The following is a 17,097-nucleotide window of genomic DNA, read 5'->3' on the forward strand; positions in this document are numbered from 1 at the left end:
TGTTGATCGCTGCTATTGTGGGTCATTTTTAGTCACTGCTGAATTTTTAATTTGGAGGAGATCTGCTGAGAAAAACCCAGTTAAACTTCAATCACATCCAGTTTTTTTCTTACATGCCCTGTAGACAGCTGGAGCCTGGGTTCTGGCAGATCTGGGGCTCTAGTTCAGCCAGGTAAAGGCGATGTTAGTTGTAAAATACTTACAACTCACATCTTCCTGCTTCATTACGTGTCTTGATATACTGTGCCAGTAGTATGCACATTTCCGGCTGTTAAACACTGGGGTAATATTCAGATAAACTCCATGGTATTTTATTAAGCAGAATTGAGAGGAGCTTTTTCAATTTTTCTCCTTTTAAGTGTCAGATTGGCAAACTCTCATGAGCATTAGCTTTAGCAATTCTCAGTACTCTTCTTCCTTGAATGGGTTCAGTCATATTGTTGTTTGTTTTGTGCATTTTTGCCTCCTGTGTCAATGGGCTCAGTTCAACTAAATGGGAACAAAGTCCCATAGCGAGCGCGTTTAGCCGCGTGTTTCCCAGAGCTCGCAGTGCCGAGAAACACGTGACTATTCAAAGCGACTCATGTTGTATAAGGGGCCTCAGTAGGGAACACGCGGCCAAAGCCGTACATGGCCCTGTTTTGTACAGTGGGGGGTTTCGCTCGCCAGAACTTCCCAGTGTAGTGAGAGAATGGCGTCCCCATCTCCAAGGCCTCCAAGCGATCCCCGGCCCCTGGAGCAGGGTCTCACGACTTTTATCCGCCGTGCTGCGCTGTGGTGAGCTGCTTTTCCGACGCAGCGTGGCCATTGGATCGCACCCAATATCTTCGCAAGTTTCTTCAGAACCTAGCAACAATTATTCACCGCATACAAAAAAATTGTGATGTTGCCTCAATGACCATCCTCCAGCATTAGTAAAACAACAAAACCATCATGACTCAAATTGAGAACTGACAACATCATTCTTAATAGCCATCATAATCACTAGGTATCAAAAAGCGATAATAGATTAACTTTTTGAATGTGACCAATTAGAGGGAAGTGGGGTGTGGCGGGGGTGAACCCTGCTTCAAGTAGCAGCTCACCTGAAAATTGAGTTGAACACTCAAGTCGGCTTCCCAGTAGATTTTGTGTGTGGTTGTGTGACACAGGCTCCCATATGGGACATGTTGTATGTTAAAGCTTTGAGAAATGCCATGTGACAAGAAATGAAATGAAAATCACTTATTGTCACGAGTAGGCTTCAATGAAGTTACTGTGAAAAGCCCCTAGTCGCCACATTATGGCGCCTGTCCGGGGAGGCTGGTACGGGAATTGAACCGTGCTGCTGGCCTGCTTGGTCTGCTTTAAAAGCCAGCGATTTAGCCCAATGAGCTAAACCAGGGAGCTAAGAGGGACAATGCTAAATAATTGACAATATTCAACTGCATTTGGCATTTGCTGCAGCAAATTAAAATGATCGTGTTCATGTTTTGCATATAAATGGGTATGATTCACATCTCTTCAACTTAATCTGATTTACCCATTTACATTTAGTTCTCTGAGGTGCACAGATGCTTGTAACTTGATTTTGCATCAAAAACACAGATGTAATTGGTATTTTTAGTTTGCTGTGTCAGCTTTTGGGAAGACAAAAATTGATCCTCATTTGCAAGTAATAGTCTAATCTACTGAAAGAATGCTATATTTTACAGGAACATGCTGTAAAAAGGGCATCAAGGTTCAATGTTTCACAGAACATTTTGTAGCTATTGAGTGATGAAATTTATTAATAATCCTGTTTCCATTTTTTCCCCACCCAACTCTTGTTCTGTAGAACTTGTTATTCGCGGATGATAGTGACAACACAGAAATTAAAGTCATAGATTTTGGGTTTGCGCGATTGAAACCTCCTGATAATCAGCCTTTGAAGACGCCGTGCTTTACTCTACATTACGCAGCTCCTGAACTACTGAAGGACGATGGTTATGACGAATCCTGCGACCTGTGGAGTTTGGGTGTTATCCTGGTAAGTTGGTAGAGAGGTCAATTTCATTCAGGGTTTATGGGGAGAAGGCAGGAGAATGGGGATGAGAAACATATCAGCCATGATTGAATGTTGGAACCGAATGGCCCAATTCTGCTGCTATGTCTTATAGTCTTATGGTATCCCAGGGAAGTCTGGTGCAAGTTCCTCATTCTTTACTCGCTTCCTCCCTCTATAATATATATATAAACATTCACGATCAGAAAATTCATGATCCATGATCGGGAGCTTACAGCACAGCAGGTCATTCAGCCTATCTCACTTGTACTGATTCTCTGAGTAATCCACATTCCCTTTCCTTTTAACATCAGTTATGGATTTTGCAGCCACCATTCTTTATGGTAGGGAATTCCATTTCCCAATAGTCCTTTATGTTAAAAAAATCTCTAAACTCTATTTTAATTTTTGCTGTAATCTTAAATTGTATGTCCCCTAATTACCAACCTGGAATGATAGTTTATCCCTAATGCCATAACTCCTTGATTCTCCGTTTCTTCACGCAGGTGGGATTCTCCGGTCCTACTGCTGTGAATGGAGATTTGGCTGAATGCCAAATTCTCCAGCCTCGCTGGCAACGGTAACGAGCCGGACTCCCAACGGTGAATCCCACCCATTGTGTCATAATTTCCTGAACATTGATTTACTACTTGACTGAAAAAAATGTAGACCCTGTGGGCGCGATTCTCCACAACCACGATGGGTGGGAAAATAGCGGGAGGTCTGCTCCCGCACCTCCCGCTATTCTCCCACCCCCCCCAAAAATGCCGTGTCCGGTTTTGCGACACGCTGCTTGGAGAAACGCGGGCCGCCGTTTTTCACGGCGGCCCGCGATCCTCCGGCCCGAATGGGCCGAGCGGCCTGCCGTTCCCGACCTGTTCACAACGGCGGCAACCACACCTGGTCGCTGCCGTTGTGAACATGGCGCGCCAGGTAAGTGTGGGGCCTGTGGGGGGCGGATCGGGGATCGAGCACCACGACCGTGCTCGGGAGGGGACGGGCCTGCGATCAGTGCCCACCGATCGTCGGGCCAGCGTCTCAAGGGGACGCACTCTTTCCCCTCCACCGCCCCGCAAGATCAAGCTGCCACGTGTTGCGGGGCGGCTGAGGGGAAAGACGGCAACCACGCATGCCCATTTGAGCTGCCCATTCCGCGCATGCGCGGCTGACATCATTAGGCGCCGCCACGGCGTCATTCTTGGAGCGCCGGACCTTGAAGCCAGGGACACGCCCAGCGGCCGAGTTTCCCGGTACGGCCCTCCTATATCCCCGGGAAGGGGAGAATAGGGGGCCGGGAGAGGCTTCCGACGGCGTTGTGAACCTCTCCGGGTTTCACAACAGCGTCGGGCCTTGCGGAGAATTCCGCCCTGTAATTCCTGAGGATGGGACGGGGAATTGTGGTGGAACCCAAATCCACCTTTCTCAGCCCAATGACATATTCTTTGAGGCAAGCCTATAATACATCCATAGAATGGCCAGATCAGTTTCAGCAGTCCCATCAATCAAAGGGCGATGCTGAAATTGACGTGAGTGAATCCAATATGGTTTTCAATTTAAAGAACTCTGCATGACAGCCAACGTGGTACAGTAGTTTAAGTAAAATTTCTCCCTTAACCCCTCCTCTCCCCATTCCACATGTCCCACCAACGCCTGATCAGGTGAGTGCCCTAATTGTACTGGAAGTGGGATCGGTACCTGCTCATAATATTAAGGGCGCGAATTGATGGCCTCGTCACGCCCGACTTGGTATCGGGACGAGGCCGTTGAATCTTGTGAGAGACCGCTAGCGACATTCAACCAAACCCTGCGAGACGCGCGTTCTGGATCTCGCTCTCACTCGGCATTATCCAGATCAGCATATTTAAATGAGCCATTTAAATATGCATGTGTCAGTTTCTCACGGCATCCGGGACCTAACGGTCTCGCCTGGGATATCTCGCCAAGCTGCCGTTTAGTGTTGGTCCACATAAACGTGGGCCAGGCGTAACGGCAGCTGGGGGATCTCCTTCGCTTTTGGAGATCAATGCGTGGTCAGGGACAGGACAGGATGGCACCCTGACACTCCTGCTGGCAGCTGGGCACCTTGGCACTGTCAGACTGGCAGGGCCACGGCCACTGTGGTACTGTCGAGGGTTGGGGCCTGAGGGGGTCTATGTCCACGAAAGGGGCGATGAGAGGGTTATGAAGGGTTGGGGGCTGAAGGGCGGCTATGAAAAGTCCTCATAAAGCCTGAGAGGAGTGGAAGGGGTGCTGAAAGGGAGGGTGAGTTGGGAACGCCTGAAAAGGGGGGCCCTCAGCGATCCCATAGCAGGGTATCGTCACTTGGTAGGTTTGGGGGTAATGCCCATATGTCCGCGGGTAACATTGCCTGTGGGTGCGGAGTGTGGAGGATCCTCAAGCTCACTTAGAGGTACTGGCACCCTTTCAAAATGGCGCCCCGATCTTTGATAGCCGGTCTTGCCGGCGAGTTTAGCTCATCACTGCTGAAAAATTTCTAAGTGTGAGCTAGACTGGGGAAAAACTCCCCAAGACCGTAAAAAATGACTAAGCATTGGTGAGTACTGGTGTGGATCTCACCCAAAAAGCTGGCAGGAAACACCTCGCCAAACTCGCCCAAAATGACACTTATTTTTTGGTGAATTCTGCTCTACAACTGACTTTCAAAAGGGTGCAAGGGACGTTCGCAGGGTTTGGTGGAAGTTCTATTCTGCACCAGATGATCTACAAAGCTGCTGTTGGGGTTCCTGAATGATCTCATTTGTAGGAGAGCGCACTGGCTAAACTCAAAGTACTCCATATTCACTCAATAAATATCTTTTTTTCAATGCTGTTTTGCATTTAAAAACATTGTCATGGACCCAAACATAGTTTGGCCAAGGAAATATTTTTCCTTTCAGTTTTTAAACACGGCATGTTTTCATGTATTTTTTTTTAATAAAAAATATTTTTATTGAACATTGTTTGAATATATAAATAGAAAACAGATAAACAATCCCCCCTCCCCACAATTCCACCCTCCCCAGCATTTGACGGTGACCAGTTCCTTGACAAATTGCTGCCACCTTGTGTAAAACCTCCCACTCAAACCACTCAACGTGTATTTCATTTTCTCAAGGTACAAAAACTCCACGAGATCCCTCAGCCATGTCGAGACATTGGGTGAGAAGCTGACTTCCACTCCCAACAGAATCCGGAGCAAACGGCAGCGGAACTGTCTCCTTGTACAACCTAGCCTCCATCCTCACCCAGACTACCTCCTGATCGCCTCACCAACCAAACATTCGCTGCCCAGTAATAATACATCAGGTTCAGCCACGCCAAACCTCCAGACTGACAGTCCCTCTGAAGGACCCTCTTCCAAATCCTCCCCACCTTACCCACCATATAAACAATGAGATCAAACCTTCCACACCCACAATACAACCAAAAATAACCCGAGCTAACATTATTCGTCCAAAAGCTGGCCCTTGGTTCCTTGTACAACAGTTTGGCCCCTACACAAACTTAGGTCCTACTCTGAATTGCTCCAACACTGCAAACAAGTACCCCCACTTTACTCTATCAAAAGCCTTCTCAGCATTTAACTACTATCACCTTTTGTTCTTCCCTCTCTGCCTGAGAAAGGACCATATTCAGTAGGCACTGCACATTGGACGATAATCGCCTACCCTTCACAAAATCCGTTCGATCCTCCCGACCACCTGCAGTAGATACCCCTCCAATCTGAGCGGCAGCACCTTCGCCAGAATCTTTGCATCCACATTTTACAACGACGCATATACACCAGATCCTTGTCTTTTTTCAACAAAAGTAAAATGGACGCCTGACTCATCGTCTCGGGGGAAGACCCCGGGCCACCGAGTCTTCAAACACCTCCACCAGTAATGGCACCAATCGGTCTGCAAACATTTTATAAAATTCTACCGTAAACTCATCTGGCCCCTATGCCTTCCCTGACTGCAGCCACCCTATCGCCTTCCTAATCTCCTCCACCCCCAATGGCTCCTCCAACTCTTTTCAATCTTCCTCCTCCACCCTGGGGCACTGCAACTCCTACAAAAACTCCACCATGTCTCAATCATCCTCCGGCAGCTCTAAACTGTAAAGCATCTTCTAAAATGCTTCATACACTCCATTCACCTTCTCCGGCGGGTGTGGAGCATGATCGGAAATCAGAATCGCTGAATACACCGCTTTCCTCACCCCCCCCCCCACAACAACAACCCACCCACCCCCCCTCCCAAGACCAACTAATGTGTGTCCATGTTTGGGATTGCTGCCGCCATCCTCTTCATAAAATCTACGACAACCCAGTTTGGGTCATAAATGCTCTCCAAAACCACCAATTTAACCTCCCAACACCCCCTTAAGCATAACATGCCTTCACCCTTGGTCTGCCACCACCTTCTCCATCTAGAAACAAGTTATTTTATTACTCAAGACTGCCACCTACCCCCACCCCACCCACCCACAACCCCCTGGGTCCTGCAACAGCACCACATCGTCCCTCAGATTCTTTAAATGTGCAAAAACTCTTGCCCGTTTCACCGGGCCTCCCGACCCTGAGATATTCCACGTCACCAGCCGGATCGGGGGGCTCTCACCCTCCCCCTCCTGCTCACAGCCATCACCCCTCCGGGGGATGCTCCCATCATCCCACTCTAAATTACACAGCCTGAAGCCCACACAAGATGGTACCATGCCCCACCCAATGGGTGGACCCATCCCTCGTCACCATCAACCCACTGCCCCCTCCCATCCCTTCCCAGAATAGTCTCAATCCCTCTTCCCCCACCATTCATACTTTCGAGGCACACCCAACGCTGCTAAACAGGTTCAGCGAGCCACAACCCCTCGCCCCCGTTAGCTAGTGAACTGTAGCTTGCCAGCGAGGGAGCCCCTCCACATGTTTAATTTCTGACTTGTTCCCTCGGCAGTATACCATGCTATCGGGGAAAGTTCCATTCCAGTGTGAGGAAAAGACATTGACTTCCACCAGTGCCGAAGAAATCATGATGAAAATTAAACAGGGGGACTTCTCTTTCGAAGGGGAATCTTGGCGAAACGTTTCGCAAGAGGCCAAGGAATTGATACAAGGTAAGAACAGACAGTGACTGACTTTTCCTAACCCAGTGCCAAAAATAGTATCTGAACCATCACTGCTTTAGACCCTGTTGAAGTTACATCCTGGCCTTTTATTTGAGTATAAAGCTATTAATAGTAATAATAATCTTTGTTAGTGTCTCAAGTAGGCTTACATTAACACTGCAATGAATTTACTGTAAAAAGCCATTGAAGAACTCCTAAAACTTCCGTCTAATGATCCATTTTACAAAGTGACAATGGGAGGAATGTTATGGTGTCAAATACCAGAACAACTGGCCCCAATTGGCCTGAGATCCTCTGGCTTCCGCTCTTCAAACACTTTCACTTTATTCCTTTTCCTTCACCACCAGACTCCGTGAGGATTCCTAGAATTGGCTCTGGGTCCCATTGCAGTGAATGGATACCTCATGGATGAACCACCCCTCCCCTACCCCCAACCCACTGTACTGCAGCCACTGAGCTGTAAAAGAGAGCGTATTGGTCTCTCGTGGATCTCTGCCTCTGTGAGTAACAACGCTTGGGCATCCAAGGAAGAGAAAGTTATTTCAAAGATTTTTTTAAATTCTAATTGATGAGGGTCAGACAGAATTCTGAACCTGCTGTATTGATTAGACAAGCTTCCGTTTGTTTGCTAAGTATTTGTTAATTATATATTTTTCCTGAATTACAGAAGAACAAAGAATAGGAGTAGGCCATTCGGCCCCTTGAGCGTGCTCTGCCATTTGATAAGATCATGGCTGATTTGATGGTAGCCTCAAATCTGCATCCCGCCGCCCCCCCAATAATCTATAACCCCCTTGCTTATCAAGAATCTATCCACTTCTGCCTTTAAAATATTCAAAGATTCTGTTGCCACCTCCTTCTCAGGAAAAGAGATGCAAAGACTCACGACTCTCTGAGAGAATAGATTTTGCCTCATCTCCATTTTAAATGGGTGACCCCTTATTTTTAAACTGTGACCCCTCGCTACTAGATTCTCCCACATCCTCTCCACATTCACCCTGGAAATACCCCTCAGAATCTAATGGCCATGATTCTCCCAAAAGGAACCAAAGCGCCATAGCGAGCGGGTTTAGCTGCGTGTTTCCCGGTGCACATAGCGCTGAGAAACACATGGGGATGGATTCTACATTATTGGGACTATGGCCCCACGCTGGCGTCAAAACGGTAAAGCTTTACTCCAGAAAAATTTGGATCAAAGGGACACGAATTCCCAGCCCTGCAGGGGGCGAGCAGGGACCTGGAATAGATCTCGCAGCTTTTGCTGCAGATACAGCCCCCACACTTCCGGGTCGGAGACCGCACATGCGCACGGCGACGGTCTCCAGCGGGCGTGGTGTGCTCCTAGACACAAAAAAAAGACCCCCCCCGATCGGCCGCATGCCCGACTCGCAACCCCCACACAAGCATTCCCCGGCCACCTATCAGGACTCCCTGGCCTCCGTTGCCCCCCCCGACCAGGTCAGCCGCAGACTGATTCCGCAGCTGCTACGTGAGTATCCCGACTGGCTGGAGCACACTAGTTCCACGCGTCAGGACTTTGGCTGGTCGGGGGCGGAGAATGGCTGAGTGGGCCTCTGGCAATGGCCTCAAGTAGGTCCAGGTGGGCGGCCCCGAGTACGCCGCTTTTCGGGGTCCGCAGAATCAGTGAACCGGCACCGGGTCCGATTTCTTGCGGGAACGTGGATTCTCCGCCCCCGCGCCGGCTGCGATTTCAACACGAGGGTGCAGAGAATCCAGCCCATGGCTATTCAACGTGTCTTACTTTGTATAAGGGGCCTGAAGGGGGAACACATGTCCAAGGCCACACACACACACTTACTCACTCTCATCTCATACACACACACTCTCCTCACACACAAACTCAATCTCATCTCACACACACACTATCACACACAGACTCACTATCATCTCACACACACTATCACACACAGACTCACTATCATCTCACACACACACACTCACCCCTCACACGCCTCCTCACTCACACTCACTCTCATCTCTCTCACACACACCCTCATCTCACACTCACTCACTCTCATCTCACTCACACTGTCATCACTCATACACTTACTCTTATCTCACACATACATTCACTCTGATCCCTCACACACTCATTCATCTCATACACACGTACTCACTCATCTCTTGCATTCACCTCACACTCTCATTTCATCTCACACTGACACTCGCTCACTCTTTTCTCTCTCGTACACATTCGCTCACTCTCATCTCCCACACACTCGCTCACTCTTATCTCTCCCATGCACACACTCGCTTACTCTCATCTCACACAAACACTCATCTCTCACTCACACACATTCTCATCTCACACACACTCACTGTCATCCCTCATACACACACTCATTCATCTCTCACACGTACACACTCGCTCTCATCTCTCACACTTACCTCACACACACTTACTCTCATCTCACACCGACACTCACTCACTCTTATCCCTTGCACACATTCGCTCACTCTCATCGCACACACTATTATCCCTTGCACACACATTCGCTCACTCTCATCGCACACACTCGCTCACTCATCTCACACACAAATATTCACCTCACACTCACATTCACTCTCATCTCACACACACTCGCTCATTCTCTCTCATCTCACACACTAACTCTCAGCTCTTACAGACACATACACTCACCACTCTCATCTCACACACCCACTCACTCTCATTTCTCTCACACACATACACTCACTCACTCTCATCTCCCTCACAAACCTCTTCCATTGGACAGGAGATACAAAATTCTGAGAACATGCACTAACTGATTCAAAAACAGCTTCTTCCCTGCTGTTACCAAACTCCTGGATGGCCCTCTTATGGACTGAACTGATCTCTCCACTCAACTTTTCTACTGAGCAGTACTACACTCCGTGTGCTTCACCCAATGTCTGTGTCTATGTATTTACTTTGTGCATTTATCGTATATCCTATGTTTTTCATGTATGGAACAATCTCTGGACTGTACGCAGAACAATACTTTTCAGTGAACCTCGATACACGTGACAATAGATCCAAATACTCACCTCTCACACACACACTCACTCTCATCTCTCGCGCACACACTCTTTTAAAAAAAAAAATTTAGAGTACCCAATTATTTTTTTCCAGTTAAGGGGCAATTTAGCGTGGCCAATCCACCTACCCTGCACATCTTTTGGATTGTGGGGGTGAGACCCACGCAGACACGGGGAGAATGTGCAAACTCCACACAGACAATGATCCAAACCCGAGGACCTTGGGGGCTTGTGGCAGCAGTGCTAACCACTGCATCACCATGCCGCCCCAGGCACACACATTCCTCTCATCTTTCTCACATACACTGACCTCTCTCCGAAGTCTCTGTTCCTTTGCCCCGGTCCCTGCACTTTGCCCGAAGCCCAGTCCCGTTTGTTGCCCAAGGTCCGGCCCCATCCTAGGCCCTGCTCCTTGCCTGAATTCTGCATGATTTACACAATTTGAGTTTTGTGCTGTTTCCAGCTCTTCCAATCAGAGACTGGGTTTTGGAGAAGCTGGGTTTTGGAAACAGCACAGAACTCTGATTGTATCAGTCAGCTTGGCCTGGCACGGAACCCAATTTGGGAACCCCTGGTTTAAGAAATAAATTCACTTCCATTGTTTGTGGCCAAACAGGATTTTTTAGTACTCATTAAAATATTCAGAAGTTGTAAATAACCAGTGTCTGGAAAATGAGAAGTAACAGAGCCAGTACTCTTAACCTGAGATTCCTCTTTGCAGCTGCTGGGTGGAACCCTACAGTGTTTGTCAGTATTTTGTTGTTTATTTCAGATTCACAGCAGTCCACTTGCTTTCATTATCCCTTGTAACAAGCCTGCATCTGGGGAGGATTATCTATGCAATACCATTCCAGCTGAAGGGAGAGCAGAGGTTGCACTGACAGAAGACCTGTAAAGTTAGGAGCTAAAAATAGTTGAGTGATTTACTTGTAATACTTTGCATTTTGCACTTGCAGGGCTCTTGACTGTTGACCCAAACAAACGGATTAAAATGTCAAGCCTCCGCTTCAATGAATGGCTTCAGGACGGCAGTCAGTTATCATCCAATCCACTTATGACCCCAGACATTCTTGGTTCTTCAGGTGTTTCAGTCCATACATATGTCAAGGCAACTTTTCACGTAAGTAAATTATTTCTGTTTTCATTCTGATTACGATTGCTCTTTGGTTACTAACTGCCAGGCCTAAGGCTGTTGTAACTGTAGCCAAAGGACACGACCCAGGCAAGGCTGCCAGAATCAGCAGTACGCATGTTGTCCAGGCTGGGCGCCAAAGTCATCTCAGACCCGGGTCCTGCATGTCTATCAGCCGAGAAGGACGAAACGGTGCAACTAAACTGCATCTTCACCCCTAAAGTTTCCCCGATAACAATCTAGATAACAAACAAGATAACAATCTTGGTGAACGACCATTCCCTGGAAATGGAGGTGGATACGTGGATAGAAATCCCATTCTATCATCGGGGAACAGACATCCAGCTTCTCCGGATGGGCATTTTGCCCCAGGCCTGTGAGACACCAGGGCCAGTTTAGCCACATAGAATCATAGAATCTGCAGTGCGGAAGTAGGCCATTCGGCCTATTGAATCTGCATCAACCCATGGAAAGAGCACCCTACCTGAGCCCACACCTCCATCCCATCCAGTAACTCCACATAACCTTTTTATTTTGGACACCAAGGGCAATTTATCATGGCCAATCCAGCTAACCTGCACATCTTTGGACTGTGGGAGTAAACTGGAGCACGCGGAGGAAACCCACGCAGTCACAGGGAGATCAAGCAGACTCCACACAGACAGTGACCCAAGCCGTGAATCGAACCTGGGACTCTGAAGACACAGTGCTAACCACTGTGCTACCGTGCCATATGGAGGGAAACGTTTGAAGATTGTGAGGACCACCATGACCTTGGTTACCTATGTTCCTTATTATGGTCACACCCACTCAAAATGGTTAGACGTACATCATCTGTCCTCCACGACTTCTCATGCAATAATAGAACAATTCCTGCAAAGTTTCTGTACACACGGTATGCCAGAGGTCCTTGTATCCAATAATGATACCCCTTTACCAGTGGAGAATTTCAGGCATTCATGAAGTCAAATGGCATTAAACACATCCAAATACACCATCAATCCATCGTCCAATGGCCTGGTCAAACAGACAGTCCACACATTCGAAACCGGAATGAAGAAACAACTGGTTCCCTAAATACAAAATTGGCCTGGTTCCTCTTTGATTATAGAATCACGCTGCACACGACAACGGGAGTCGCACCAGTGGAATTGTGACTGGGACGACAGCTGTGCACCAGGCTCAGCCTGCTGTTTCCCAACTTGGGGGGGAAGGTGGAGTCAAAGTAGGAGACCCAAAAAAGGAACTACAACACCAGATGACGCGACAGGACCTTGAAGAACAGGAGATGCTGTCTGTGTGCAGAACATTGGAGATGGCTCCCAATGGATCCAGGACATATGCTGGAAAAGACTGGTCTAGTCAAAGCCAAGGGAAGGCCATGAAAAAAAACTAGTTCACCTTAGAAGCGGGGACCCCACTCCAGTGGAGACAATTTCGGCAAAGACACCTACTGAGACTGCGTCAGCAAGGGGATTCAGCCTATGGACCCAAGAGTCATTTCCCCAGACAATCAAGATTCGAAGTCTGAAGTGGAGACTGAGTTGATTAACCTTCCACCAGGGGTCACAATCGAAGATGACCTCTGTCTGTGGCCCTTTGATGCTCAACAAGGAAGCGACAATCCCCAGTCTGCTTCATGTCCCCTAATCTAGCTCCACATGCACCGACTGGATGCCTGTGCCAAGTGACGAAAAAGGCCTCATCGCCGTGGGAGTGAGGGGGAGGAATGTGATAACCCTCACGAGAACCACGGGGGAATCGATGATTGATCTCTCCTTGGGCTTCATAGAATAAGGGAGGGAGTTTCAGTGTTGAGCGGGCAGAGGCCTGCCCAGCTATGGCTCATTGAAATATAGTTTCCAGACCCATACCGGCAGTTCCCAATAGTCCTGGGCTGGGACATTTGTTTTGTGGGCCGCAGTAGCGGCTTAATTTTCTGTTTAAAATAAACCAGTTTGGCCTTTCACTCCAGATCTCCTGGAATTATTCCTGCTATGATACCTGCAGTCACATGGTGTACAAAAGTTACTCTGCCAAGCTGCTTCACCAAGGGGAAAAAGACTGACATTAATAGTAAAGTCACCATAGTCCCAAAGGGCCATAGGCTGCTTTCCCCTTTGAGGGGGAGAGCTGACTGGTGGTGATTTAACCTGAGGATCACTACACCTCAGGCAAGAGGCAAGGTTGAGAAGTCGGGGCCGGTACAGGAATTGAACTTGGGCTGTTGGCCTCGCTCTGTGTCACAAACCAGCCAACTGAGCTAAACCCTAAACCCCACCAAACCACATTGCAGCCGTGCGTTCAGCTGCTGAAGCCCGGCCTCAACACTGAAACTCCCTCAACGTCTCAACTTCTCTCTCCCTCTTGGAGCCTCTTTAAAACCTTTGACCAAGCTTTTGATCACTTGGCCTAATGTCGTTTCATGTGGCTCAGTAACGAAGCATCTTTGGGATGTTTTGCTGTGTTAAAGACATTCTATAAATGCTGCTACTGTATAAGTTTATTTCATGGCGAATGAAATGAATTCTGCACGTTGTTGTTTTTTCACTCTTGGTTTTATCTCTGCACAGGCCTTCAACAAGTGCAAAAGGGAAGGCTTTTGCCTTCAGAATGTGGACAAGGCGCCTCTGGCAAAAAGACGCAAGATGAAGAAAACCAGTACCAGCACCGAAACGCGGAGCAGTTCAAGTGAAAGTTCACACTCCTCCTCCTCTCAGTCCCATGGCAAAATCACAAAAACCACAAAGCTACAGCCCAACAACCCAGTAGACAGCAATAACCCGGACAGCATCTTTCAGTTCTCCGATTAAGCTGCTACAGTCAACCTTTCACAACTTGAAAAAATTACATTTGTGCATTTTTATTGGGAATTTGACTTTCTCCTTTGAGGACCACAAGATTTTCCAAATATTCCCCCTCCAAAATGCCTAAAATATTTTGTGCTTTTAACTTATTCCAAACACAGATCTATATATAAAGATTTTATAAATAGTTCTGGACTTCCTCACATTATCAATTGATTGGTTTTCACTGGGGAACCCAAAATTAGGAGTGATAAGTATGACAGCCACTATAAATCCAATCAGCAATTTAGGAGGAATCTTACTACCACGTGGAGTAATTGATGCAAGTAGAATAGATCTCTTTAGGGAGAGGCAAGATAAGCACACAAGGGAGAAAGGAATAGAAGGATATGCTGATAGAATTAGATGGAGAAGGGTGGGAGGAAGCTCCTGTGGACCATTTAACACTGGCACAAACCAGTTGGGCTGAGTGGCCGCTTCCTGTCCTGTGAATTCCATGTAGTATTTCTGTATTGGAAAAAGATAGAAAGAGGTCCAATTTTTAAACAATTTAGAAATATTCTGGGGAGATAAAATCTCACAACCTGGCACTCATAGGGATTTTATTTACTTTTCTGTGTCTTTTTTTTAAAGTGTGAAAGAATTTCTGCAGCACACTAAAGTTATCGGGTGCACTTTTCAAAGAACATTCGCACATATTTCTGTCCTGCAGTTCCTACAAGGTACAGAGTAAGATGAAGGCACTGTGTTTGGACTGAATCAAAAATAAGAAACATACTGTACAAACAGATCTACAGTGGATATAACATATGCAATCGAGATGTGCACATGGCTCAGATTTTTCACGTTATTTGCTTGCACTGTGTAACTTTAGAACCATCACCATTTTGCTTAGACTTTTTTCAGACACTAGCTTTGTGTTATGCCGCATACATGCTCAAGTGTAGCTGGACACAGGAATCGCCGATGGGAACACACAGTACCCTCAACCCACCCACCACTACCTTGCATCTGGCAGGTGGCACGATTTGTTCCAAAAGATTGATGGTGCGCATTGGTTGCCCATTCCCTTAGATGTTGATTGACATGGCGTATGAAGGGAAAGAGGAAATCCATATTCCAAATGGGGGAGAAAATCAAAAATGTTTCTTTCCCCCTCAAAATGTAACTGCTCCAGTGTCAGCAATTCTGACTTCTGCAGTGTTTTTTTTTTAAAGTGTAATAATCAAGTAAGTGACTGATATGGACAATCTGAGTCCTAACACATCCTTTATATATATGTATATATATATGTTCTATTTTTAGGGGCCAAATGAGAAATTTGCTTCTATATTGAAACAAAGGCTATTTGATAGTAATGTGTGCTCTATGCCACGTGCTTTGTTATTTATGTATACTTTGGCATGTAGTCTGTTTATTTTTTTTTGCATGGTGACAATCGTGTAACCAATCTGTTAGTACAAGTTTAAAGAATTGTGTTGCAAACATTAATTTAACTCGTACTGCAACATAGTCGACAATTTGACATATTTCAAGATTTTGTCTGTCGTTGTGCTTTCTGAGTGACTGGTAATTAGTTAGCTGAGTGGTGCAGCCCACCACCTTCAGATTAATACAATTAATGCAAGAAATCCAGATTATGTAACTCTGCATGAATTTTACTCCCTGTTTATGCAACAGAGAGACTCTTACAAGAAATGTGGGTTTGGTTGGGTGGATTCTGTTTTGCTGTGAGCCTGCTAATAACTGCAGCTCAGGTGTTATCAAAACATTGCATTGAAGATGATCTACAGGAATCAAAGGGAGTAGAAAGTATGTGACTCTGTCTGGTCTGCAGAGGTTGCTTTTTGACACTGTTGCTGCTTTTTGGTAGCGGGAAACGGACCTTCATAACCCACTGTATTTTCCAACAGGAATGGAGTGGCTCTTCAGTGTGATCCTGATTTCCCATTTTTGGTTCTTTGGCTGATAGCATTTACACCAAAACATAAAAAGGAGGAAAGAAAGCAAATTACTGCAGATACTAGAAACCTGAAACATAAACAACACATGCTGGAATCACTGAGCAGATCAGTCAGCATCTGTGGACAGAGAAACACAATTTGGGTCGATGACTTTTCAGGCAATCTGCAACATGAATCCCAAGTTTCTCTCGAAAAAGATTCTTCCTGGCCTGATAAGTTTTTCCAGCATTTTCTGTTTTTATTACTGAATGTAAGGGATTTTTCTTTGTCAGCCAGGGAAAAACAGGGAATCTAAAAGGATTTATAAATGATCTCTAAATTTATGGGATTTTGAAAGCCAGTTGTCTCTGATTACTTTTATGTGAATAGGAAATTTATAAGCTTTCGGAACCCATTATTTTATTAAGAAGAAAACTTGAGCGTCATGGTCCACAATCTTCTGACCAAATAAAGGGCCAAGTAACCTTTTGTATACTAATTTAACCTAGCCCACTAGCTGTCTTTCAAAGAAAAGCACAAATCTTTGTGCGAATGCAATTGATTGATTGACGACTACATGCAATTGTTTACATCCTTTTTCAGTTGCGGGCTAGAGGAACACTGAAGGCCGCGTCTGGCTTGGAGTTGGAGACCGCTGACACAATTGGCCCTGGATTTCCTGGATCATATTTATGCAGAAATAATGGGCAGCTTTACACTGGTTTTAGTTCTGATCTGATCCAGAATTTCCTACGGTGGCCATTTGCCTACAACTGGCATAAAACATGCAAATATGGCAATAGGTGTACTAGCGTTTGAACTTCTGTCTTCTGCCATGATGCCTCACTTGATGCCCAATGCCTCTGCTCCTGCTCCTCTTCCATTATTACGCAGAATACCACTAATGCATGTTGGGAAGGACATTCCACCTGCTTCATCCTTCTGAAGGCGGCGGGGGATTTGGTCTCCAATTCTATGTACACTGAGAATGACTGCATGTTGCCTCAGTGTAATGCAGGCTTTGGAAGAGAATCACCATCCATT

General features: G+C 46.5%; 1 protein-coding gene across 3 annotated transcripts in view; it reads left to right on the forward strand.

The window, feature by feature from the left end:
• The window catches only part of rps6ka5 (ribosomal protein S6 kinase, polypeptide 5), a 264,579-nt gene extending 248,475 nt beyond the window's left edge, over positions 1 to 16,104 (forward strand). For 2 of the 3 annotated variants that reach the window (XM_038773347.1, XM_038773355.1), the window contains 4 exons: positions 1,817 to 2,008; positions 6,961 to 7,120; positions 11,128 to 11,291; positions 13,877 to 14,116. In XM_038773347.1, coding sequence (XP_038629275.1) covers positions 1,817 to 2,008; positions 6,961 to 7,120; positions 11,128 to 11,291; positions 13,877 to 14,116 — 756 coding nt within the window. Of the gene's footprint in view, positions 1 to 1,816; positions 2,009 to 6,960; positions 7,121 to 11,127; positions 11,292 to 13,876 lie in introns of all 3 variants that reach the window. The other variant, XM_038773338.1, reaches the window with a different exon arrangement.
• Positions 16,105 to 17,097: the final 993 nt, after the last annotated feature.

This window comes from Scyliorhinus canicula, chromosome 2 (genome assembly GCF_902713615.1).
Source record: "Scyliorhinus canicula chromosome 2, sScyCan1.1, whole genome shotgun sequence".
Taxonomy (NCBI): domain Eukaryota; kingdom Metazoa; phylum Chordata; class Chondrichthyes; order Carcharhiniformes; family Scyliorhinidae; genus Scyliorhinus; species Scyliorhinus canicula.